Source organism: Mus caroli, chromosome 3 (assembly GCF_900094665.2).
Source record: "Mus caroli chromosome 3, CAROLI_EIJ_v1.1, whole genome shotgun sequence".
Classification (NCBI taxonomy): Eukaryota; Metazoa; Chordata; class Mammalia; order Rodentia; family Muridae; genus Mus; species Mus caroli.
Window position 1 is genome coordinate 145,640,073 of NC_034572.1, and position 26,394 is coordinate 145,666,466.

A 26,394-nucleotide genomic window follows, 5' to 3' on the forward strand; every position below is an offset into this window, starting at 1 on the left:
GCCAAAGATTAGTAGAGAGAAAGAAGGAAAAGTCTACGATGGGGCAGTGGTAAAACCAGGCACATCTAGCTTAGACTAGACTGTGTTGGACAGAGATTGCCTGGAGACACATGTCACTCAAAGACACGTGCCACTGGGAACTCCTCGGGTGAGTTAAGGGAGAGGGAGAGTGCAGGCACAGATGTTAAGATAATTGTGTGTGTGTGCTTTGACTGCAATCGTCAGTGAAGTTACCACCAGATCGCCTGCTCGGTACCTACGAACAACACCCCTGAGAATCACTGTCCTGTGCTGCCAGACACTAAGTTCAAGTTGGTACTTTTTTGTACAGAAAGGTCAGTCTTGCTAAAGGATGTGTAAACTTGCAGATTCTAGTCTTCTACTCACAGGGAATTCTAACTCAGTCTATGACATAACATGGGCAATATGATTTTGATTTTTTGGTTTTTGTTTGTTTGTTTGTTTGTTTGTTTTTTGGTTTTTGGTCTGTTTTGAGACAGTCTCATGTAACTAAAGCTGGCCTCCAACCTGTTATTTAGCTGTTGGTAACACTAAAATTCTGATTCTTCTGACTCCACCCCTCAATTGCTGGGATATCAGGGAATCTGCCAACACACACTCAAGCATGCACACACATAAACACATATACAAACAATGCACACACACATATGCATACATATGCATGCTTATAAGCACACACATGCATGCACACACGTGCACACATACACAAACACAATGCATGCACATGTGCACACACACACATAAGCACACATGCATGTATGTAAGCACACACACACACCACGAGCGCGCACCATTGTATAAAGCTAGGTTAGATTGGTGGCAGGGCTTCCTTCTGACTTTCCAGGTTAGGACCTTTGGAGCCTTGTGTTCCCAGTGGACTATGACTTCCTTGAGGCAGACAGATGCCTGAGAGCTGCAGTTGCTCTAGCCTCTGGCTGCTTGCATCTGCCCAAAGGAAGCACCAGACACACCGGTAAGAACACAGGTAAGAGAACTCAGGTGCTCCTAACCCCAACCACCACTGAAGAGCAGCCTTTCTTCTTAGAGAGCCTGAGTGGAAACCCACCAGGCAAACGGTTCTTGGATTATTGCTCCACATAATTAATGCCTGAGGAATGACAGTTAGTGTTATATGCCACCAAGCTTGGGGACGATATGCTAGCTAGCACCCATACTTAATATGCACAGCAGACATGAAGAATGACTTTGATCCATGGCTACACAAAGTCAGAAAGTCAGACCTTTCACGTCACATAGGTTGATTATAAAAATCCCATCAGCCCTTTAATTTTAATGGACTTATATTGTATCACAACACATGGCAATAAAAATAAGTGAATAATTATCTTCTAATAGAATTTCAATATCAAAGTCCAATTATTAGATAATTATAAACAGGCTTCTAAGCCATTAGTTTTAGGGGGGGGAAAGAATCGAGATTTTATTTAATATTTTTCATCGAAGTGCTAATGCTTAGGAAAAATATTGCATAATTAAAATTAAATCACTCCCCCTTAAAAGCAAATCAGATTTGTCCCCCTTAGGAACAGCAAATCAAATTACAAGTCTGTCAAATCAATTCACTGTGCACAAAGGACAACGGCAGCCTTTGGGGGTTGGTTTCCCTCTAAATCTAAGTTAAAAAAAAAAAACATATTTATCTAGTTGAGATTTTTTCCATATATATATCCCCAGTCACCCAAACTTAGAACTGGATCTATTTTTAGGCTCCCTTTTAATGGCAAAGCTGACACTAAATTATTGATGCTATAGGAAGTCACTAGAAGAAAAGAAGAAACACTCAGACCATCATATACATCTGCTCTGGCAGATCTCGCCTCTTTAACCTACAATGCATGATGAATAGAGTTCACAAGGCTGTGTGAGCTCAGCGGCCATGGTCCTCCTGTGTACAGTTACTCATGAAGCATAAAGGATGGTGTGGTGAACGTGAATGTGTGGTCAAGCTCATGCTTAGCATGTGGGTGACACTGGCTTCAGTCCCCAGCATCAAAATACATATCCTCTGGGTATGTTAGCACAAGGCTGTAGAAATCCAGCACTCAAGGGGGAAGGCAAGAAGGTTACTGAAAGTTCAAAGTCAGTCTGGGCTAGCACAAAAAGGGGCAGGCAAGCATGGGCTAACACAGCCAGTGGCAAGCCAGCCTGGGCTAACACAGATGGGGCAGGCAAGCGGGCTAACATAGTCAGTACCAAGCCAGCCTGGGCTAACACAGACAGGGGCAGGCAAGCCTTGACCCTGCCTCAGAATGCTTAAACAAACAAGAGGCAGAAGCCTGAAAGGATTCTAAAGGCTGAGCGTAAGTGATTAAGATGCCTTAGGAAGACTTTAAAGTCCCTTCCATGACCTCGGCCACCACGGCCACCACAGCACAATCTAAGTCAATGTGCTTGGTGTTGGCTACGGCGAGGCATCAGGGTTTCATCTATGAGCATTCTTGCCAAACTCTGAGCACACCTCAGATAAGATAGCTCCATGGCAACCGTTGCCTTCCCGAGTGGAGTGTGCGGTAAGGGAGCTGTCACACTAGCTACTCCGGTTGCCAGCGCCTTTGGATCTCCCTTAGAAATGCTGAGTCCTCAATCCCATGATCCCATGGGGTATGTGATCTGGTGTGTGTGTGTGTGTGTGTGTCTTGGTATGGGATAATGAAGTGCAGGAAGAGGGGGCATATCTTGTTTATTATTAAAAATTTCTAAATGGGAGGAATGGAGCTTCTGTAATCTTCCACAGGCAAACCAACATCACAGCCCCCAAGCTGTCAGAAAGTCACCTCTCACCTACAGAGGACTTACACATCTTTGTAAACTATTTTGTGGTACAATGGTATCAATATGTAGTGTCACTACAAAATGAATTAAGTTTGAATCATTCCTTGAAACTTACAAAATTTTATCTGTTTTTTCAAACTTTCATTTGAAATTATAATATGTTTAAAATTGGTTAGTGAATAGAAAAATAGTTTTCACACTAAGACACAAACTGATGTAATTATTATTTCCTGTAGACCTCACTTTCTTAAATATTCTGGGTGCATTTTATAATGAACAGTAGAAGCTGGTTCACACATGATTTGTAATGATGGTCTGTGGGCTCAAATGATTACAGAATAATATCCAAACATACTCACGGGAGAAAGCAAAAAGTGAGATTAGAGACATTAGCTTAGCTAATAAAATTCTTATTGCACAAGCATGAGGACCTGAGTTCAGATCCCACCATCTACTTTAAAAGTTTGGCATGGTGACACATGTCTACCACCTCTCTGTGCTCGAGAGTTGGAGACAGGAGGATCCCTGGGGTCATTGGCCAGCTGGCTTAGCCCACTCAGTGCTCCAGGTCCCAGTGCCAGCCGCTAAAGCAAAGCGTAAAACCAAACCAGGTCAGGAGCATGGTGCCTGGGGACAGTCAGCTGATCCCTAGCCTCCCTATCCAATTGTACCTACACTCACTGCACTTATGTGCACATCCGTGTTCTGTCTGTCTGTCTGTCTGTGTCTCTGTCTGTCTGTCTGTGTCTCTGTCTCTGTCTGTCTCTGTCTCTCTCTCGCGCACACACACACACACACACACACACACACACACACACACAAACATACACATAGTTTTAAAAAAATCTATTTCCCTCATGTACCCTGTATCTGGAAGGACACAGAGCCCCAGAGTTAATAATGTTATATCTTTGGAAAGTTCAACTATGGGACTGTTGGGTAATTTGGAATGTCTATTCCAAATTACAGTTTAAACTAATGAAATATAGACAGCCAGATGACACACTAAATACTGTATGTATGGACTCTCTACACATATTTCCACCACGAGAGCTTACAGATTCATTCATCTGTGTGTTTACAAAATGAAGTGCCGCAGCCTGGAAGGTTTTTGTTGTTGTTGTTGTTGTTTTTTTTGTTTTGATATAGTGTCTTGTTATGGCCCAGTTTAATCTCTTACCTGGAGCTCATATTAGCCAAACTCACAGCAAGCTCCAGTCTCCCTGCCACTGGGACTACAGGTATGAGCCACCATGCCAGATAATGCCACAAGATGAAATATAAGAGACCCTGGTTTCCCCCAAGCTACCCATTATGTATTCTTCAGTGGACTACTGGGAAGCTACCAGGTGTCTGGCTCTCATCTCATTTGCTTTATCCTCTCACTAGTGTTAAATAATATCTTTCAGTATGGTTGCCAGCCAAGTGTCTTGTTTTCTCATCCAGGTCTTGTTGATTGTTGTCTTGGCCACTGTTCTATTGCTGTGAAGACACCCAGAGCCAGGCAACTTACAAAAGAAAGCACTTAGTTTGGCAACTCACAGTTTCTGAGGGTTTAGAGTCCATGATCACCATGGTGTGAAGCATGGCAGTCTGCAGGCAGGCATGGCTCTGGAGCAGTCGCTGAGTGCTTATGTGCTGTTTTGCAAGTTGGAGACAGAGAGAAGAGCTAACTGGGAATGGGGTAGGCTTTTGAAACCTCAAGCCCAGTGACATTGCTCCAACAAGGTCACACCTCCTGATCCTTCCCAAATAATTCCATCAACGAAGGAGGAAACACTCAAATACATGAGCCTGTGGGGACCAATTGCATGCAAGCCACCACACATGTTTGTTGGCTTATTTTTTTTTTTTTTACTTTTATTTTTTTGTGGTGCTAAAATTGAACTGAAGTTTCTATGCTAGGCAAATAGTTTACCAGAGAGCCACATCCCTAGTCTGATTTTAGATTATCAAATGAGCTGGTTTGGCTTTGTCAGCTTGACACAGATTTAGACATATCTAAGTAGAGAAAACTGCAACTTAGAAAATGCCTCTATTATACTGGCCTGTAGGTAAGTCTGTGGGACCATTTTCTTAATTAATGCTTGATGTGGGCGGGCCCAGCCCACTGTGGGTGGTACCATCCCCATGCAAGCATGCAAGTGATCCTGGAAGATACACACACACACACACACACAGAGAGAGAGAGAGAGAGAGAGAGAGAGAGAGAGAGAGAGAGAGAGAGAGAGAACGGATCTCTGGAGAGCAATCCAGTAAGGAACTCCACTCTGTGGCCTCTGCTCCAGTGACCGCTTCCAAGCTCCAGCTCTGAGTCCTTTACTTCTCCTCATGGTGAAATACAAGCTATGACCAGAAATCAACCCCTTTTCTCAAGTCGCCTTTGGTGGCTGTGTTTATCACAGCAAACTAGGGCATAAAGGTAATCCCTCAACATTTGTAAATGGGAACATCACAGCTTGTCTATGTTTCTCAATACACAGGGGCAGGGGTGGGAGTGGAGGGTGGGGGTGTACTGAGACTCAACTCTCAGAAGCCCACACCTGGGCTCACTTCACCTCTCTGCTTCTCAAGACTTTGCATAGATCCACCTGTAAACTGTCCACTCTTCACATGTGAAATACTTTCACATTGTTGGCAGAATCAACATACACTCCTGTAAGGATGTAATGGATTCAAAACAATGTCTGTCACACAGGCACTCTTCCATATGTGTTCAGTGTGATGTATCTACCACTGCTGCTAAGACACTATTACTCTTTTCCCATACCAATCAGGCAAATGGCAAACTCTGCCCTTCAGTGCTTCATAGACGTGTAAGAGAGAGGCCAGAAAGACCGGAGGCCCCACTAGGAGTCTAGGAGATAGGCCCCGCTCTTTGCCGCTGGTGGGAAAGGGCTATCGGTAGGGTCATCACTGTTAGGGGTATAGGCTGTATTGATAATGAAGCAGTTGTGTCTGTTCTTGAGGACAGCATGGAGTCATGGGTCGTGGGAGTGGTGAGCAGGCCTGGAGTGGGCTCTGCTGGTCACAGCCAACACCCAGCAGGGGGAGGGGGCATGTGGGGTGTGAGCTCCAAGGCTTTTAAAGGGTCAGACTGGAGGTAGAGAGGTGGGGCTGGGTTGGGGACAGTCACGAACTGAAGTCCTTGTCTAACAACCAACCATCACCACTGGGATCCAGGAGTGTGTTCTGGAGCCACCAAATCTCCAAGAAAACTGCTTTCTATTTTATAATATTCCAATTTTAAATTTTGGCACACTGTTTTTTGAAAATGTTGTCTGCAGCCCACACTCAGCCTGGAGGCTGTCTGTTCATAATCTCTAGGGTAAGGAAAGCCAGTGGTCTCGATTCCATATCTGTACCAAGCTGTGTTCTTGCCTGATGGTGTCACCTGCCTCTGTTTCTTTATCTGTAGAGTGCGATGAAGATGGGGGCTCAGGGAGTGCAGTGGTCAACAAAGCACATACACTATACATTATATTATAATGTATAGTGTGTATTATACACATTAAATTATACACTATATTATACATTACATATATATTATGCCACCAAATACAGAACACAAAGATAGCTATGCATGGTGACACAAACCTATAGTCTAAGCACTCAGGAGGCTGAGTCAGAAGAATCAAGAGTTCAAGGCCAGCCTGGCCTATTTGGTGAGGCCATGCCTCAAGAGAAAGCTGATGTAAGAGTACTGTAATAGTACCTAGAACAGCACAGGCAAAGAGCATGAACCGATACCTCAGAGCTGCCTGATTTGCACAGCAGAAACCGAATGTTGAGAAATTACAATCAGATGCAAACCCTAACCTACAGAGGAGTTGCCGCACACTGCTGCATGCACGTGGCTTCTCTGTCACCATTCTACCCGCTGCTCTCTTTGCTAAATCAATACATTTATAAGATATAAATAAGTTAAAGAATAAGATAAGCTTGTGCTCTTTCCTACTCCGATATAAAGGTCATATTTGTTCATCAGCCCATCCAAATCACAACACACACACACACACACACACACACACACACACACACACACACACATTCCACCACCACCAGTAGCTGATATAGGCAATGAGAATTTCACCTCTCATCTTCCATTTATCCTACTTGGGGCCCTCACATCCAAAAGCCTCCTGGCTCCTGCTTACACTTGCTACCAAGAAGAATGAAGCACCCAACCTTTTCTGGGATATCTTGCTCTCTGTCTCTCTGCCTCTCTCTGCCTCTCTCTGCATCTCTAGCTATGTCTCTGTGTCTGTCTGTCTGTGTGTCTGTGTGTCTGTCTGTCTCTGTCTGTCTCTGTCTCTCTGCCTCTCTCTGCATCTCTAACTATGTCTCTGTGTCTCTGTATCTGTCTGTCTGTCTCTGTGTCTCTGTATCTCTGTCTCTCTCTCAGCCTCCCCATTCCTGTGACATGTCCAGCCCACAGAGATGAGGAACCTGGTCTCTTTAAAAGGCTTTTCAGTGGAAATTCTCTTCTCCAGCAACTAAGGGCCTCTGATGGAGCTCTAACCAAAAATGTGAATCTTGGCCACCTACATGGTCTTAAAAACTCAACAAGGATGCATAACTAGAAGAAATGTCAGTGAGAAGTACTTTAAAACAAGATTTTTACATCTTTGACCACAGCTGTCACCCTAACCTGGGGAACCTGGTGTTCCTGAAGGCATATAAGGTCCATCATCCCAGAGACTCAGCGTCAGCCTGATTAGAAGGGACCTAGTGGGTCTTATCAAACATCCCAGCAGTAGTCAAAGGCCAGAATGTGGTTTACCTGTCTGATGTAAAACCCATTTTTCTAACCAACAGTCAAGATGGAGAACAAGAGACCCTCACTGGAACAATAAACTCATCGAAGACTTTTGCTGTTTCTTCAGAAGTGGACCCTAAGGCCCCATGCAGGTAAGTTCATCTATAAACCTGTGTCCCAAAGCTGCTGCTTCTGCTCTTGGAATTTTCCTTGTGGGATGTGACCTGATGGCACTCTGACCCTTACTTGTGCCATCCCAGGAAAAATATCATCTTAACTCCTGCAAAATCCCTCTAATGTACTTTATTCTTCCATCAAAATTTGTCTGACTCTAAGTAAATTAAATAGCATCCCCTCCATTGCTCCTGGAGAAGAAAAATCTCCACCACAGCTGGCTCTGTCACACCCAACCTCAGGCTTGAGCCAGACTCTACCAGCCCAGGCTTAAGAACATCTTCAGTGTCCCGCACACCACAGAAGTCCCTAGGAAATCAGCCAATCACAATTGTCCATGTCTAAATTGGTGTCTTCACTTGATTCTCTGCTGCTTCATGAAAGCTTATGAAAAAATCCAAATTCTCTCCTGTGGCAGCACACCTTCTGCCACCCACATCTTCTCCCTGTGGTACCACACACCCTTGCCATCCTGCCATCTTCTTCAAGAGGTAAATAAAATCCCTTCTTGCCATGCCTGCTGGTCTATATTTTTCTCGTTGTCCATTTTCTAATCACAATTTAGATGAGTGTAGCCATGGGTGGCTCCTCTGATCCATCTCATAGAATTCCTTATTTTCTCTACGTTTTTTGTCTCTGTCCATTGTCTCTATCAATGGCTAATCAAATCTATTCCTTCCAAAATTAAACAGATTCAACTTCAAATGGTTCTATATATTTCACGAGAACCAGGCTGGATGCCACTCAAAACCTGCTCACTTAGGATCAAACATTTCTACTTTTTACTTCTCCCTCTTTGAAGCACAGCCATGGCCTCCATTCTCTGGATGCTATTGGAAACAGGCTTTGTACAGTTCAGCCTTTCCCTGTGAGCCCTGAATATCTCTGCATATATGCATGTACATCACAACTGGATAGGAGCCCTTCCCCATCTCACACTTGCTCAGAAAAGCATACCCACATATTTTCAATACTTTTGTCAGGTTTCTTTCTCTCAGCTCTATAGTTGTGACTCAAGAGGACATTTAGACACAGCCTTCAGCCCCATAGCACCATCAGCCACACTTTCCTTTAGCTCCCAGGCCAGGCCACTCGGACCTTTGACTAAAACTGATTGATCCCAAGTGTGGCCCTCTTCTCATGGCACACAACAAACCCTTCCTAGGGAGGTCAGACCGGAATATAACCATGTTCATTTCAAATAAACTAATAAAGAACGTCTCCCAAACCTGAATTTGTGACTCTATCGGGGGTGAGGACAGTATTATGGGGGAGATCAAGACAGAGAGAGACCAGAAAGTGAGCAAGTCTTCCAAGAAACTTGGTCCAGAAGACATCTCCCAACAGAACTGTAGCTGTGTTCTACCCAAACACTAAAACATCAGAAGAGTATGGCCAAGCAAAATCAGCCACAACCAAATACTGGAATTGCTCTCATTTCTGTGATGGGAATTGCAACACACAAAGTGGCTCACCCTTATTGCCCAGAACCAAATACCGATCAATTTGGGGTCTTCTTATTTGCATTGCTGGAGCTAGATATTGGAATTGTGCATGTAAAGTGGGTTAACTTAATGAAATGAGGGTTCCTCCAAAATCGAAGCCCTCTGAGGTGTTTTCTTTTTTTTTGTTGCTACCATGTCATTTGTCCCCTGCAGGAGAGTTCCCTAAATACATGTCCTCTTTTCTACACTGGTACAGTGGGTGAATTCCTTCACCAATCCACCAAACATCCCAGCATAGATAGTCTATAGAATGAAGGTATATATAAATAATGATGTTTGAGAGTACCTTAAGTTTGTGGTTCTCTGTATGCATGGCCATGTGGGTGAACTCAGACTCCTGCAGGGACTATGTGAAGGAAGATTATACTGACTGGACAGTGTTTCTAAAACTCTACAGCTCAGAAGAGCGAGGCTGTCACTGCTCAGGTATAGAAATTGTGGTACTCTACCTCACCTGAAGGTGCCCACCTCACCTGAAGATTGACCACTGTGTGACATGAGTGCCTGGGGCTCAGCACCTGCACTCTCAGGAGGAGCTCTCCCAAGACCCATTTTGGAACTCTGGGCTGTTTACACCTCTGGGTTAGTTTCAAAGGATCAATTACTACTTCTTTTTTTTTCCCTTCAGGCACAGGAAGGGGGAGGAGGAAGATGGAACCAGGATGTACTAATTAGTGGGCTTCCAAAGGCTTCCTGCCCAGCAGTGTTGAATGTTCCTGGACTGCAGCTTCCAGAGCTCGGCAGTGGTTTCCAGTCATTTGTAGAAGCACAAGATCTTCAAACAGAGGCTTAAGGCCAAACTCAGAAGGCCAGCTCAAAGGGGGCACTGTTGTGGGCAGCCTTAAGACCTCAAGGATGCCTCTGATGGTTTAATCGGTCAGTTTGAAAAATAAACTGCAGTAGGAATAGAGTCTTTGCCTTCACAGCCTCTGACAGAAGGAGAGAAGCACTGGCCTTCCCTGCTATAAATCAGAGGGGGGTTGTTTTTGACAGACCCATTAGTAATCATCACACTCTTCTAGAAAAGCCCAGGAGCGAAGGCTGAGCGGAGAACTTCAGAGAGTGATTCTGGTCTCACCCCATCCTGTGAGGTACTGTCATCTCGTTCTTCAAAGGAGACCATGGGGATCTCAGGGAGTCTGCACATTAATCAGGAGCACACAGACCTACAAAGGCAACACTCGCTGACCACCCCGCTGGTTCACCGGAAGGTCTGAGAAATGATTCAAAATTACTTCCTATGTGGTTACTTAAATTGTTCCTTTGTATGGTATCCAAAGCCCTAGTATTTTGTTTTCCACCCAGAGATTCATTCTTTGTGTAATCGAACCCTCTGAAGCAAAGGAGCATAGTGAGTTGATGAGGCATGTGTGAGGGTCGGCAGAAAGGGAGAAGGAAGCAGGCCTTCAGAATAAATGAATAAACTCTGCCTCAAAGAACACGAAAGAGAAGCCTGTGCCAGAGACAAACCACAAACACACAGGAATTCTATCAAGGCCAGCCAAACATGGAGAAGAATAGGTTACAAATGGGAAATTTGTCCATAATGCTAAAAGCTGCAAAGGAACATAGCTAACATAACGGCACAAGGTTTTTATATGGAAAACTAGAAAACAGTATTTAACAACTCATAACTAGGTCCACTACACATAGCAACATGCCAATGGCCACTTGTGTTGGTCAGTTCTGTCAGCCTGACACAATCTAGAGTCCCTAGGGAAGACGTTCTCATCGAAGGACTGCGTAGGTCAGTTTGGTCTGTGGGCATGCTTGTGAGGGGTTTTTCTTTACTGGCTTAATTAAAAGGGAAGAGCAGACCTGGATGTGGGCAGGGCTATTTCATGGCCCTTGGTCTGTATGGAAATGGAAGAAAAACAAAAACAAAATCCAGCCAAACAAGTAGGCATGCACGTATTTATTCTGTCTTTGCAGGCAGATGCTCTATAACTAGTGGAGTTCCTGTCTTGACTGTGACTTGGAACTGTAAGCTGAAGCTGCTTTTTGTTAGGGTATTTCACCCCAACACAGAAACTAAGATACATGGATAGGAAGGCATGGCATTTCTAAAAAGTAACCTGCACACCTATCTCTAAAAAAAAAAAAACTATATTGGAAATTAAAACCAGGACGATGCTATCTTTATAAAGAGCTAAATATGGAGACTAGCCCACTTGGAAAAGCAGGTGGGACATAGCCATCAGCTTTGTGTCACTCCAAGGGACTGCCTGATGGACAGGCAAGTATCAATAGAAAGGTATCATTTGGCTTATGGTTCTTGAAGGCAAAGTCTAAGATTGAGTGGATGCACTGGTTTGGGCCTCTGGCAAGGGGGGGGGCATATCCTTATGGGAGCATGTCAGGATGAGTGTTCATATCACAGCCAGGAGGAGAGGGAACCAGCAGGGTCCTCACCATCCCTGTGAGACCTTGCCACCAAGTATGAAGATCTCCCATAAAGCCCCACCCCTCAAAGTTTTGCAAAACCTTCCAATTCTGAGACCAGAATCTTACCTAGACCTGTGGAGGACATTACCCACATCCAAATGATAGCAAGAGGGTGATGCACTTCCATGATCAGAACATTATTTAGAATTTTTTTCTAAGAAAACTACAATGTTAGAAATGTATCATCAAACAAAACAACTAAATAGAAGAAGCACGAGCAGATCTATGTCTACAATCAATAAAGAAAGACCCATGTCTACACATCAATGAAGATCCATGTCTACACATCAATGAAGACCCATGTCTACACATCAATGAAGACCCATGTCCACACATCAATAAAGACCCATGTCCACACATCAATAAAGACCCATGTCTACACACCAGTAAAGACCCATGTCTACACATCAATGAAGCCCCATGTCCACACATCAATAAAGACCCATGTCTACACATCAATGAAGACCCATGTCTACACATCAATGAAGACCCATGTCTACACATCAATAAAAATTCATGTCCACACACCAGTAAAGACCCATATCCACACATCAATGAAGACCCATGTCCACACATCAATGAAGACCCATGTCTAAACATCAAAAAAATTGTTTCAAAGGGGAAAATGGCCCAAGGTGAACTGAAGCCTGTTTCCACCCTCTTCTACACTGGTAAAGAGCAGGAAGACTTCAGAGGCTCAAGCCTCAGAAGACAGTAATGACAATCAGTGGGCTCTGCTGATGCGAGTGTGGGACCGGAAACTGTTCCCGTGCTGGGTGCCCTGGGATCCACCCACAGGGGTTACTTACCAACTGCACATGGTTCCGTGACTTCAGCACATCCTCAGATTGCTCCCCTCTTACGGGAGGCTTTATTTTACCTGCCTAGTCTAGTTCTTTAGTAGAGAGAGGGAAGAGAAATTGACTTTAAGGTTCTAGTTAGCAGAGTATGAGAAGCAAAGCCAGACCTGGTGCAGAGAACTGTCCATGCACCTGGATGCTGAGCTTTGGAAAGGTGCGATCGAGTGGTGGTGGGCTGTGTGTGGGAGGAAGGAAGCACGCCCACTTCTGCCTGGTCAGGGAGGCAAGTTGGTAAAAGCTGAAAACTTCCCACAGTCAGGAAGTTGTTGCAGATCCCTGTCTGCCCCTGTGGACCACACTTACCAGTTTTCTCCATGGAGATAGCATGGCCAAATTCTCAACACCAGTGAGCACAGGGGCTGGTGTGAACAGCACCAGTGAGCTCAAGGGCTGGGTGTCATTTTCTGACCTTTCTTATTTTCCCAACAGACCAGCTAGAACTTGCATGTGATGACAACCCTCATTTCAAGCACACAGTTGATAATGGTAGCATCCTACATGGGAGAATAATACCAGGGAGGGAGCCATGGTCCCTTCAAGGAGAAAAGCTGCCTGACCAATTTCAGTGTTGGTATTTCCTTAAGGGGAAGAGGAAAATATCACTCTTCTTTGTTCTATTAGCCAGACAGGTTATTGGGTGTTTTTTATCAAAATGGCACCATCTATGGCTGCCATCAGAAATACAGCCCTTCTTACATCTTAGATCTGTGTTGTGAAAAACTTGAGGGAAATGGAATGGCCTTTGTATGTTCTTGTTTCAGTGTGTGTGTGTGTGTGTGTGTGTCCACTAAAAGGAGCTGAATTAAATAAATCAAAATTTAAAGATAGTAAAGAAAAACATGAAGTGTAGCTTACTAAAAACATACAGGTCTTTGTTACCAGCACAGAGCTATTAGAATTTCTTAATTGATGGGCATGTCTTTCTTTCTTCCTAAGAACCTCTCCGAAGGCAATGTGTCTGTACTGATGAGGTGACCATGAAAAAGGCCTCAGGTAGACTCAGGACAGAGAGCGGTGGCAATTTTTAGCCCTACCCCAAGATACCCAGGGAGGAGAGGGAGGTTTGAGATAAGGCTATCAAAACTTTCTTGTAATCTCTGGGACTCATAGATTTGGTGCACACAGTGGGAAGCTCTGTTCTTTCCTGGCAGTCCTTACTTTATGCCTTTCTGTTCCTATGTGGCATCCTTTATACACATACCAGCATATGTAAGCCACGTACTTTCCTGGGTGCTTTCAGTCTTTCCAGTAACTTACAAAGCTAATGAAGGGCAACATGAGAATCCCATTTTTTTTTTTAAAAAGACATTCACTCTTAAGTTCAGGGAGTTGCTGGGATTTGAGTTGGCATATTAGATGAGAGCAGCTGGTGTGTGTTTGTGTGGGTGTGGGTGTGGGTGTTCTACTAACTTTGGATGCTTAATGATTAAGCAGAATTAAATTTCTGGATGCCCAGTTAGTGATGTAGAACTGATGTGGAAACCCTTGCACATTTGAAGTCAGAGGTACAAAATGAGAAAGATACACTGCAGTAGCCTCTTTTACACATGGTGAGGAGGGTGGGGTGGGACCAACCCTGACATCTTACATAAACCTTCCCACTTTGCCTCTGCATCCACTGAACTCCTGCAGCAACCGTTGCAGCATCAACTTCAGTCGTCATGGCTGGGAACCTCTAGGATGCTAATTAAGCTTAGGAAGATAGTGTGTTTTATCCGGTGTGGCAGGGGACAAGTAGACTCATCTGTGTAGACACTGCTGTAAGGATCTGCTTGCTCGGTTCCCAAAGCCAGCACCCTGACTCTTGGAACATCCCAAGTGTGAGTGAGGAGGAAGATGGGTAAGTCTCCTCTCCAAGAGAGCTGCATGTGGCTCCCTGTATGGGAGGAGCCATGTCTACACGTCCCCCTTTCCCTCTAACTGAAACGCATATTCTGGAAGAATGGTTCCGGGAGTCTGAGCAATGAAAATACCACTCTGGCTTACGAGTCTTTTCAAAGATTAGAAGACGCAGTAGTTCAATTTTTGTGTTCATTTAGAATGAGCACAGTAGATGCTAAGAAAGTGTGATTTACTCCATATGAGTACACTTGAGCTGAACAGCATCTTAACATAGGAAGCCCAGCGCTTCCTGACCCAGCGAAGAGGCCTTGAGCCGACAAGGATGATGGCGTAGGGTGATCCCAGGTTCATCCTTGGACACTACTGACTGAGACTTATTTTAAAGAAATTAAACATTAAAAGGCATCTTATAGCAAGTATTTGAAATAAAGTTTATAAAGAACTACACTTTTAAATAAAATTAATGAATTCTATTATCAATTTTATGAGGGCTTTTTATTTTGTTTTGTTTTTTGGCAGATGGTGTTCAATTTTTTAAAGATTTGCCAAGGAAAAAAACCTTTTGCCAACACACACGGATGGATTTGCCCATTTCAGACCAGAATTCAGAAATGTTGCCAAGGAATCATTGTTTGTCCTTGTTGTTGTTTAATCCCAAAAATTTAAGTGAAAAGTGAGACATTATTTTTTTAATCAATTAATAGTAATAAGGCTAGGCTATCCCTAAGGTAGAAAGCTTGCCTAACATATGTGGGGTTCTTGTTCTGTACACACACACACACACACACACACACACACGGATACACACACATACATACTCACATAGATAGATAGATAGATAGATAGACAGACAGACAGACAGACAGACAGACAGACAGACAGACAGACAGATAGATAGATAGATAGATAGACAGACAGACAGACAGACAGACAGACAGACAGACAGATAGATAGATAGATAGATAGATAGATAAAGGAGAGCAGACAGAAGAGAGAAGCTAAAACCATGCTAGGAGATATTCTTACCTGGTCCTCAAAAGACAGAGCCTGGGCAACATCCCTTGGGAATCCGTCAATCACAATGCCTTCTTCATCGGGTATTTGCATCAATTTTTGTTTTATCTCCGTAATTGTTGTCTCCTTTAATACAAAGATGAAAATCTACAGTGTACTCCACGCAGGAGCTATTATGTTTTGCACGAGAGAAGGCAGTCATGCAGTCGTACCTGTGGGGCCAGCTCCCCGTTGGTGATTATCTTGGCGATCAGACTCCATTTTCTGTTGCTGCTGGCACTGTGGATTTTCTTCCTCAATAATTCTCCCACTGAGATGTACTGGAATCCATACCGCTCTGCAATTTTCAAACTCTGAGTACCCTTTCCACTTCCTGGACCACCTGGCATTCAAAATAGGCAAACCCATGACTTTATAGGAAGAGACACTCATCCATGACAGCTACTATTCTCCTGGGAGACCACAACGTGGGACAAAGACTTCTGTGCACTCAGAGGCCTTCCCATGATTGCATAGATTTTTGAGAAACTTAGAATTTGCAAGTAAGCAACATACACACTTTGTGTGGCTAAGGAGATGGCTGAGTCAGCCAAGTGCCTGCTATACAGGGTCTGAGTCCCAGACCCCATGTAAAGAGCTGGGCACAGTGTTGCATAGTCTCAGGGCTAGGGAGGTGGAGACAGCAAGATCTCTGGGATTACTCTCCAGCCAGCCTAGCCTATTTGGTGAGCTATGAGCCAGTGAGCGACTCTGTCTCAAACATCAAGGGGGCAGCTTCTAGGGAATGGCACCTGAGATTGAGCTCTGTCCTCCGCACACACGCACACTCATCTGTGTACACATCTGTGCTTCCATACACAGCACACACTCACAGATACCACACAAACACACATGCACAGTCATCTGTGTACACATATGTGCTTCCATACACAGCATACACTCACAGATACCACACAAACACACATGCACAGTCATCTGTGTACACACACACACCCTTCCATACACAGCACACATGCACAGATACCACACAAACACACACACACACAGAGTCATCTGTGTACACACACACACACTTCCATACACAGCACACACTCACAGATACCACACACAAACACACACACACAGATACCACATGAACACACATGCACTCATCTGTGTACACACACATGCTCACATACACAGCAGAAACACACACTAAACCACACACACATATGCATAATCATCTGTGTACACATACCACATGCTCTCAAACACAGCACACACAAACTTAAAGAAAATGCTTTCCTCGTCTAAACTACTTAAAACATGTTTAGTATCTATTCTTGTGAGACAGAACCGGGCTTATATTTTTGTATTCAGCACAGGATTCCCAGTGCTTTTATCTTTGCTTTTGCAGAGTGGCCACAGGTTACTGGGAACATATCTTACTGAAGGCACTACATTGCACTCATATGAATACCTCCAATTCATTATTATTTCTTTTCCTTCTGTGGTTACTAGGGGAAAAATTCTTATTTCCCAATTAAAGAGAATATAATCCTCATTTTAAAAATATCTAGTTGGCTCACTGCATTAAAGTTTAAACAAAGAAAACAGCAGATTCATAAAATCTTGGAGATATTGTTTGCAGGTCATCATAGAGAAGTATTGTGATGTTTTAATGGGGATTTAAGGATATGAAATAAGTGTTAAATAGAATTCTGATTCTGCTTTATTGAAAAGTGTTCTCAACTATTTCCATTTGCCATCCCTGGAAGTTTCTGCTTGTTTGTTATTCCCTCAACTCAACACTTGCAGATATGCCATCTAATATTGTTTCTGAAACATAAATTTCAAACAAAGTTAGCAATCATGGAGAACCATGATGCTGATATCATACCTATGACAAGAATGATTTTGGGCCGAGGTCTAGTCGGGTCAAAAACCTCATATTCTTCTATCAGCTCTGCCGTCTCTGACAGGTCCGTGTCACTCTCTATGGAAAACTGGTGGATTGGAGGGAGCCGGTCATACCGCCGATACGGAAAGTTTGAATTTTCAGGCATGACTGCAAAAGAGTAGGGTAATTTTGAAAAGGAGAAAAAATAAGCAGAGGGAAGCACTTTTTCACAGTTGACCAGTTAGTACAGGAAATTATATCAACTAGCCAGTCTCTGAACGAAGGCTTCCTTAGTGGTCAGTAACTCAGACTTTCAGAGCCACATTGTCTCATGCTCAACACCCATGGTAGCATGGATATGGTCCTAGACAATACAAAAGTGAATGAGGGGCCAGTGTTCTAGTAAAACTTTATTGATACAGATGGATGGCCGGACTGAGCCACCTGCATTGAGAAGGAGTAACCTTCGCCAGCATGGCTTCATTTTCCTCTGCAAGGCCTCTGCAAGACCATTCTGGAATCTGAGAATATAACCTTACCCAGCTACCCAGGGATTCAGTGTCTATGTGGAATATACTCTATTTGCTCTATAAATAGAACTATTCCCTTACTCTGGGGGGGGTGTCCTGTAGAATGTGTAGTGGCATAAACTCTACAAATAGAATGTGCCCTTACTCTGAGGGTCCAGTAGAGTGTTTACTGGCATAAAGATCCAACATGTAACTTGTAGTACCTTTTGACATTATAGTCTAAATTCCCAATGTCTAGTTCTGTGGTGGTTTGAATGAGAATGGCCCTCAGAGACTCATCTATGTGCATACTTAGTTCTGGGTTGATGGACTGTTTGGGAAGGATTAAGTAAGAAGTGTGGTCTTGTTGGAAGAGTGTGTCATAGACTTGAGCTTTGAAGTTGCAAAAGCCCATGCCACATCCAGTGTCTCTTTCTCTCCCTCCTGCTCCCTGGGAATCAGGATGTAAAGCTCTCAGCTACTGATTCAGCACCATGCCTGCCTGTCTGCCACCACACACTCACTACCATAATAAAGAACTAGTCCTCAGAAACTGTAAGCAAGCCCCTCAGTTAAATGACTAAATGCTTTCGTTTGTGAGAATTGCCTTGGTTTTGGAGTTGTTTTGCTAGCAATAGAACAATAACTAAGATGAATATCTTTGACTTTGTTGTCTTACAATGTAAATGTGAAGATTTAACATTTAAGATTTAGGTTTATATTGGCAACAAACATTTGACCTTTAGTTCCAGGTGTGTGTGTGTGTGTGTGTGTGTGTGTGTGTGTGTGTGTGTGTGTGTGTGTTTGGGGGTGTGATTTTAGTAGGAGGCTAAGCTTTAACTGTCTCCTCCGTTCTAGTCATTCTAGAACATATGTGTTCTAATCTGACAGCCACATGTCCACAAGGTGGAAAGGCTATGGTTCAAGTCTCTCTTGGTAAACCTGATATTCAGAAGGCCAAGGATATCAAGGAGATAAATGCTTTTGGGCTGGAGTGATAAGAAAGGATTTGGGAAGAGAAAGATTCAGAAGTTAGAACAATCACAAGTAATGGAACATAGGCAGTGGATCCTATTTGGCACTCTCAACATTCAACTGAAGAGTGGAAATAGAAACCAGAAGTCAGACCTGGCAAGCCTCAGATAGATGGATAGACGGACGGTTTCTGCCATTGTCAGTTTATAGTTTATGATTTCTTTTTCATCATAGGTGTTGTTATGTCACCAGGAAGGCAGAGAACCCTAACTTGCAAACAAACTCCGCAGGAGGGAGACAGGCAGCTACCTGGCCTTCCATGAGGGCTCTCAATGGTTGACCAAGCCTCTAGGCACAGCACACGCTTCATCTCCGAAAATGCTCATCAGTTGGGACTCCCCGTTATCTTGATACAACACATGGGATCATCTGACCTCTGGTTTACTAGACTCTGTCTGTAGTACAGGAGTCCTCAGATGGCAGCAGGCAGTCTTTAGGAAGTGTGGGGAAAGGCTGTCTCAGGAAAGGCACTGACTATAGTAACCTGCGTTCCCTTAAAGATGCAATAATGTAAAGATCTGCCTGCCAATTGTTTGCCATTGCTTTATGGTATTTTCATCTACGTGATTCACTTAGATGATGAAATATTTCATGTCACAGAATAATTTGTCAAGGTAACTGTATGTTTGTCTACCATTGTCAATATGTTTGCAAAAATTATGAATCATTCTATTTCTAGAAATCTTTAAGTTTATGGGGGCAGTTAGAAATATCCTTGAATGCAACAATCTATTCCACCAAGTACAGTTTACATCTAGGGAGGGGCAGAGCTACAACTCAGTTGCTTGGGTGCTTTTCTCTCTTGCACGAAGTCCTGAATCCAAACCCCCAGCATTTTAAAACAAAACAAAAATACAAAGGATAAAAGCACAAATCACTTTATAAAATAAAAATTTGTAATTACAAAATAAATGAATTTGGAAAACATATTTTGTATCTCCCTAGCATATATTCCAGGTACAGGACAGCAAAGCGTAGTAATGTTTTCTTGAGCGCAGTCCATAGAGAGGGTTGTCTAATGATTAACAAAAAGATAATTAGCAGCTGCATCACTCCTGTGTGCACAAGGAAAGATGCTTCTCTCTCTGGAGATGTCTTTGAGGGAATGATATCTCTACTTTCCTCTTCTCCAGCTTCTTAAATATGAGCACACCATGATTTTTTTTCCCACACTATATTCAAATGAAATCTAACTGGGGTCATACCTGATGCGGCCACACACACCAAGAGTCATTTCCTCCTTTTATTTACTGCAAAGGAAGTTTGTTTCGACCTCCTGGTGTGGCTGAAACTTTTGTGAGGCAGTATTTTTAAATTTTATTTTATTTTACTATTTCTTTATGTGTGTATGTGTGTGTCGGGAGTCAGGTGGTAGGCACATGTAAGTGCAGGTGCCTGTGGAGGCCAGAAGGGGGCAGTAGAACCCCTGAAGATGGAAATCTAGGCACTGGTGAGCAGCCAGTTAAGAGTGCTAGGAGCTGAAGCTAGGTCCTCTGGAAGAGTAGGCAGCAGTCTCAATCACTGAGCCATTTTTTTTCCAACCTTGTTCAACAATTTTTGAACATAATTTAAATTTTGAAAATATACTTGTCTTGGCCACTGCAAAAGAATTAGTTTACCTTCCCCTGATTGAGCTAATTCTGTATTTACAGACTATTATACTCATAATGTCATTCCATGGAGAAGGCTGAATAGCCCATGGTTTTTGACAAACACACACTTGAAAATGAGATTGGATGCAAAAGAACACATACGGTATGCCCTCACTGATAAGTGGGTATTAGCCCAAAAGCTCCAAATAACCAAAATACAATTCACAGACCACATGAAGCTCAAGAAGAAGGAAGACCAAAGTGTGGGTGCTTTGGTCCTTCTTAGAAGGAGAACAAAATACTCACAGGAGCAAATATGGAGATAAAGTATGGAGCAGACACTGAAGGAAAGGCCATCCAGTGACTGTCCCACCTGGGGATCCATCCCATATACAGTTACCAAACCCAGACACTATTGTGGATGCCAAGAAGTGTATGCTGAAAGGAGCCTGATATGGCTGTCATCTGACAGGCCCTGTCGGAGCCTTACAAATACAGAGGTGGATGCTTGCAGCCAACAATTGGACTGAGCGCGGGGTCCCCAGTAGAGGAGTTAGAGAAGGGACTGAAGGAGCTGTAAGGGTTTACAATCCATAACAACAATATCAACCAACCAGACCCCCTAGAACTCCCAGGGACCAAACCACCAACCAAGGAGTACACATGGCTCCAGCTGCATATGTAGCAGAGGATGGCCTTGTCATGCATCAATGGAAGGAGAGGCCCTTGGTCCTATGAAGGCTCGATAGATGCCCCAGTGTGGGTGGATCGAGGGCGGGGAGGTGGGAGTGGGTAGGTGGGTGGAGGAACATCCTCTTAGAAGCAGGGGGAGTGAGGATATGATAGGGTGTTACGGGAGGAGGGAAGGAAACCTGGAAAGGGGATATTTGAAATGTAAATAAAGAAAATATCCAATAAAAAAAAAAGAAGAAAAGAAAATGAGATTGGAAAACTGTGAATCTGCTCCACACACCACAGCTTCCACTTCTCAACTGTTCCTGACACAGTCAACCAGTTTATTTTTGTGTCTTTGACTCAAATGATACATCCATTATATTCAATGGTCGCTTAGTGAATCTTTATTAAATGAACCCTGATAAACCATCCATGCACTTATGAAAACACACTAATATGTACTCTGTACTTGGAAGCAGTATTAGCAAGCCAAGACTCTGACTAATATAAAAGTGTTGAGTTGTTCCATAATAACTACTAATTTTATCTGCATTCAACTTGTGTACTTGGGAAAAGCCTATTTGCAATGTTAAAAATACAACCATCATTCTTAAATGTAATTTATGTTGCAAAATAATGAGTTTAGCAATATAAACTTTTATTACATTTACAGAAAATCACCAGACAATGGTGTGTTGCTTTCTTCCTCTTATCGAGGGTGATTAGAAGTAGTAGCAGGAAAAGATAAATCCTCCCCCACACACTTATAAACCTAATCATGAAAAAGCACTCTCTCCAGTCTGCATGGTGTATTTTAAAGAGATTTGCTCTCCCGTGAGATGCCCATCATCCTGCACACACATTACCATTTCGGAGGAAGGATCTCCGTGATTGTCCTCCATTTAGGGGCGGTAACGTCTTCTTTTCCTGGCTGACGAATGTGTCCCACTTCACCTTGTCACAGCCTCCGAGCTCCTTGACTTTCTGTAAACAAGTTTCCAAGTACTCTATGGGGTCTTCTGGCTTGGAACACATCAGGCCATTGAGCAGGCTCTGAAATACATATGTAAAAAAGTGAAAATGAAATTTATTTTGACACCATGTCCTAGTTTGCTTTCCATTGATATGATAAAATTCAAGACCTCTCTGTAGAGAGGAAAGGGTTTCTTTGGCTTATACTCCCACATCATGGAGGGACACTGGGGCAGGAACTCAAGCAGGAGCCCGGAGGCAGGCACTGGAGCAAGAAGCTATAGAAAAATGTCATGCTGGCTTGCCCTCATGGCTAGTTCATCTGGCTTTCTAATATAATCTGGGATCACCTGCTCAGGGGTGGCACCATCCCCCAGTGAGCTGAGCTCTCCCACATTGGTTATTAATGAAGACAATGCCTCACAGATTTCTCTTCCCAGATGGCCCTAGCTTGCACCAAGCTGACACACCCACCAGCACCCAGGATCTTTGTTACAATGCTGTTATGCCTTTGCTCTAAATTCACCCCTTTTCGTTGTTTTCTTTTCATTATACAGAGCAATAGACCTCGTAATGGTGTTTGCATAGCTGCATGCATCTCACTGTACTCTGCTCATGTTCACGACCCGTAACGTGCTCTTGTTTCCCCTCCCCCTGGTCCCTCTTACCCCTGAAATTACTCCACTTTCATGCCATATATATTCTTGTGTATAGTTAAGTCTAGATTCCATCCACAAGACAAGATACTGGTTGCTCCCCCATGCCCTCTCCCCTGTAGCCTCCGTCCACCTCCCAACCAGCACCCTTCTGTTTTGATGCCATTTACTTGTCTAAGGCTAGATTTTTACATGAGCGAAAGCCTGTGATATTTGTCCTTTTGGTCTGCTCATTTGGCTTAACACAATTTCCACTTCCAATCGCATCTCCTAATGTCCCTGAAAGTGGCAGAATTTTGTTCTTCTGAATAACTGGCTAAAACTCCATTGTGTATAAGTATCACATGTTTAAAATTCCATCCATCTGTTGATCAGTGTCAGTCCTGGATGCCGTTAGCTGTCAGTTTGACACAGTCCAGAGCCATCTGAGTGAGTCCCCATTGGAGGATTACCTAGATCAGATTATCCTGAGGCCGTGTTAGTGGGATTATTAGTGGGATTTCTCAAGAGATGATTGATGTCGGAGACCACACCACTGTGGGCAGAACCATCCCCTAGGCAGGTAAGCCTGGGATGTATAGGAAAGCTAGATGAGTAGAAACCAGAGAGAGTGAGTCAGGAAGCAGCATTCGTCCATGCCATTTGCTCTGTTTATCGTCTAAGCTGAGTATGTATCTTGGCTATAGTGAATAGTGCCACAATGAACATGGATGTATGGGTATTTGTGTGGTAGGCTTAGATTCCTTTGAGTGCCTATGAGTAGTCTGAAGTTATATGGTAGGTATATTTTTAATATTTTAAAAATATTAAAACATTTGAGACAGGGTCCCACACAACCTAATGTGGCTTTGAACTTGCCACACAGTCGAGGGTGATCTTGAACGTCTAATTCTCACAACTGCCTCATTTGTGATGGATTCCACGTGTTCATCACTACATCTGGTTCGTGCAGTGCCCAGGCTTTAACCTAGGGTCTTCTGCATTTAGGGCAGGAACTAGCTCTTCAGCCCACTTTGAGCCAACTCCATACTGATTTCATCAGTGCCTCCATCCCCACAAGAAGCACTTAAGGAACTTCCCCCCCAGTCTCTGCATTTTTTTCTAGCATTTGCTCCATTTCTTTGCAACCGCTTTTCTGGCCAGGGGAGGTGAAGTCTCAGTGGTTAAGATTTGCTTCAGCGTCTCCTCCCCCACCCCCAGTTTGGATTTCTCTTGTGAACGGTATACTTGATTTCTTCTGTCCGTGTACTGATGGAATGATTTGCTTTGATGTGCTTAATTTTACCATCGTTCATATGTTGTACATGTTAACCCTTTGTCAGGTAGAAAGCTGGTACATGTTTTTCTCCATTCTGTATGCTGTACTTCCCCTCTGTTATTTCCTTTGTCTTACAAACACTTCTGAAGTTCAGCTCTTGCTATAACGCTGGAACTACTGGCCTTTGTTTGTTTTGTTGTTGTTTGCTTGCTTGCTTATGCCTGGCTCTTGATGTGTCTTCCCTGGTTTCCTCTAGTTGTTCCAGGGTTTCCGGTCTATATTATATAACGACTTTCATCCACTTTGAATCAATTTTTTTTACAAGGTGAGAGTTTCATTCTGCACATAAATACCCAGTGCCACTTGTTAAGGAGGCTGTCCGTCTGTCTGTCTGTTCTCTAGTGTTCGTTTCAGCATCTTTGTCAAAAGTTGGGAGTCTGTAGCTTCGTGCATTTTTTTTCCAGACTCTTTCTTCTGTTCCATTGGTCTACACATCTGGCTCTATGCCTTTATCATGCTGGTTTTGTTACTATGGCTGTTTAGTATAATTTTAACCAACCAGGCACAGTGGTCCCCAGCAGTCCTCTCTCTGTTCTTGCATTTCATGTACAGCTTGGATCGAAACTGTGATTTAATTGAGGATTTAAGGTAACCCCTAACGTTGTAGCCAGTTAATTGTGTTTTCTTTGGGTTTGTTTTTTTTTTTTGGGTTTTGTTTTTTGTTTGTTTGTTTGTTTGTTTGTTTGTTTGTTTTATGACAGGGTCTTGCAATGTAGCCTTGGCTAGCCTAGAACTCATTATGTAGACCAGGCTGGTCTCAAACCTATGGAGATCCATCTGCCTCTGCCTCCTGAGTACTGGGATTGAAGGCTCGAGCCATCACGCTGAGCACAAATGAGAATTCAGCTCAGTATCCTCTGCCTTTAAAATAGCAAGACAAATGTGTGTTTTAATACAGAAAAGTACCATCAAAGCAAGACTAAGTGTGTCGTGGGATGCCCTTCCTATTATCAGAAAGCCTCTGCTGAAAGCCTAGGCTGGCCTATGGTCCCTTTCTCTTGCATTCCTGTGGGACTCAGGATGACCACATGATTGACAGGAAGAAACACCATGCCTGTTGTTTATCCTGGAATATTATTTATGTGCTCTCTTCCTCCCTGGTGTGTAGTGCATACATGTATAGTACATACATGTTGGCTTTTTAGGATTAGGATTAAAAGATAATTCCAAACTCATGTTTAAGCGAGACTTAAAATTGACACCAGGGGTTGGAAAGATGGCTCAGTGCTTAAGATGTCTTGGTTGCTCTTATAGGGGACCCAGGTTTGGTTCCCAGCACCCACATCAGGCAGTTTACAACTGCTTATTCCAGCTCCAGGGCATCTGACACCTTTGACTTCCACGGGCACCGAGTGCACACACACACACACACACATACACACACTTAAAAATACTAGAAACAAATCTAACATTTTGAGGTCAGTTTTTAAAATGCTGATTGATGTGCAATAAATCTCTATAGTATTTATACGATCACAGTATCTATACGATTACAGAGGAGAAAGTACAGTCTGACTTGTTTTTAATTCATGAAGCCTTGTACAGGGCAAGAGGTCCACGTGCTCACACATAATAAGCACTAGAGAAATGGGAACTGTTAACCACACAAGCTTTGGTCTTCAGTGGAAGAAACTGACAGCTGTTCACCAGAAGGTTGGAGTGGATGCTGTTTGATAATCTGGTGATCTTTTGCTAGTCTTTGATGCTAACCTGCACCAGAATCTCCTAGAATCCTGAGCATTGCCTCTCAGTCAATAGAATCTATCCTTGGGCTTATCATAAACCCTTCCCCCATAGGTCCTGAGCACTGCTTGTCAGTCAACAGAACACATTCTATATGTAAAGGTCACAGGTACTTTGCTAAGGAGACGCACTTTGTAAAGGAGTTTGGGTGTGGCCATGCCTAAAGCTTTGCTGGGATAACTGTCATGAGAAAACTTTTCTTTAAGTTTTATTGTGTTTAAATATGTAAAAAATAAAGCACTGGCGTCAGGCTCCAGAAGTTTCAATCAGCGCTGGCTAAATCAAGTGAACCCTAGTTTCTCTAGTCTTATCTCCTTTGGCCCATGTTCCTGCCAGTTACAGTATTTGCAGGGACCCCTCAAATGCCTGGTGTGTGTAACTCATGGAGACTAGCACACACTAGTTCCCACAAATTCTACATCTTTGAAAATGTCCACTCCTGGAACCTGGTCTGAAGTGCAAAGAATATTTTCCTTTAGAATGTTTCATGGAAAAAGCAAACATTATTCTCACCTATACATTACTCTCACCTATACATTACTCTCACCTATACATTACTCTCACCTATACATTACTCTCACCTATACATTACTCTCACCTAT

The 26,394-nt window shown here is 43.3% G+C and overlaps 1 protein-coding gene across 1 annotated transcript in view; it reads right to left on the minus strand.

Moving 5' to 3' along the window:
- The window catches only part of Ak5 (adenylate kinase 5), a 190,702-nt gene that overhangs the window by 160,750 nt on the left and 3,558 nt on the right, over positions 1 to 26,394 (minus strand). The window contains exons 2-5 of the mRNA XM_021158164.2: positions 21,970 to 22,156; positions 17,293 to 17,460; positions 15,626 to 15,795; positions 15,426 to 15,539 (exon numbers count right to left, since the gene is read on the minus strand). Of these exons, the coding sequence (XP_021013823.1) occupies positions 15,426 to 15,539; positions 15,626 to 15,795; positions 17,293 to 17,460; positions 21,970 to 22,156 (639 nt within the window). The remainder of the gene's footprint in view (positions 1 to 15,425; positions 15,540 to 15,625; positions 15,796 to 17,292; positions 17,461 to 21,969; positions 22,157 to 26,394) is intronic.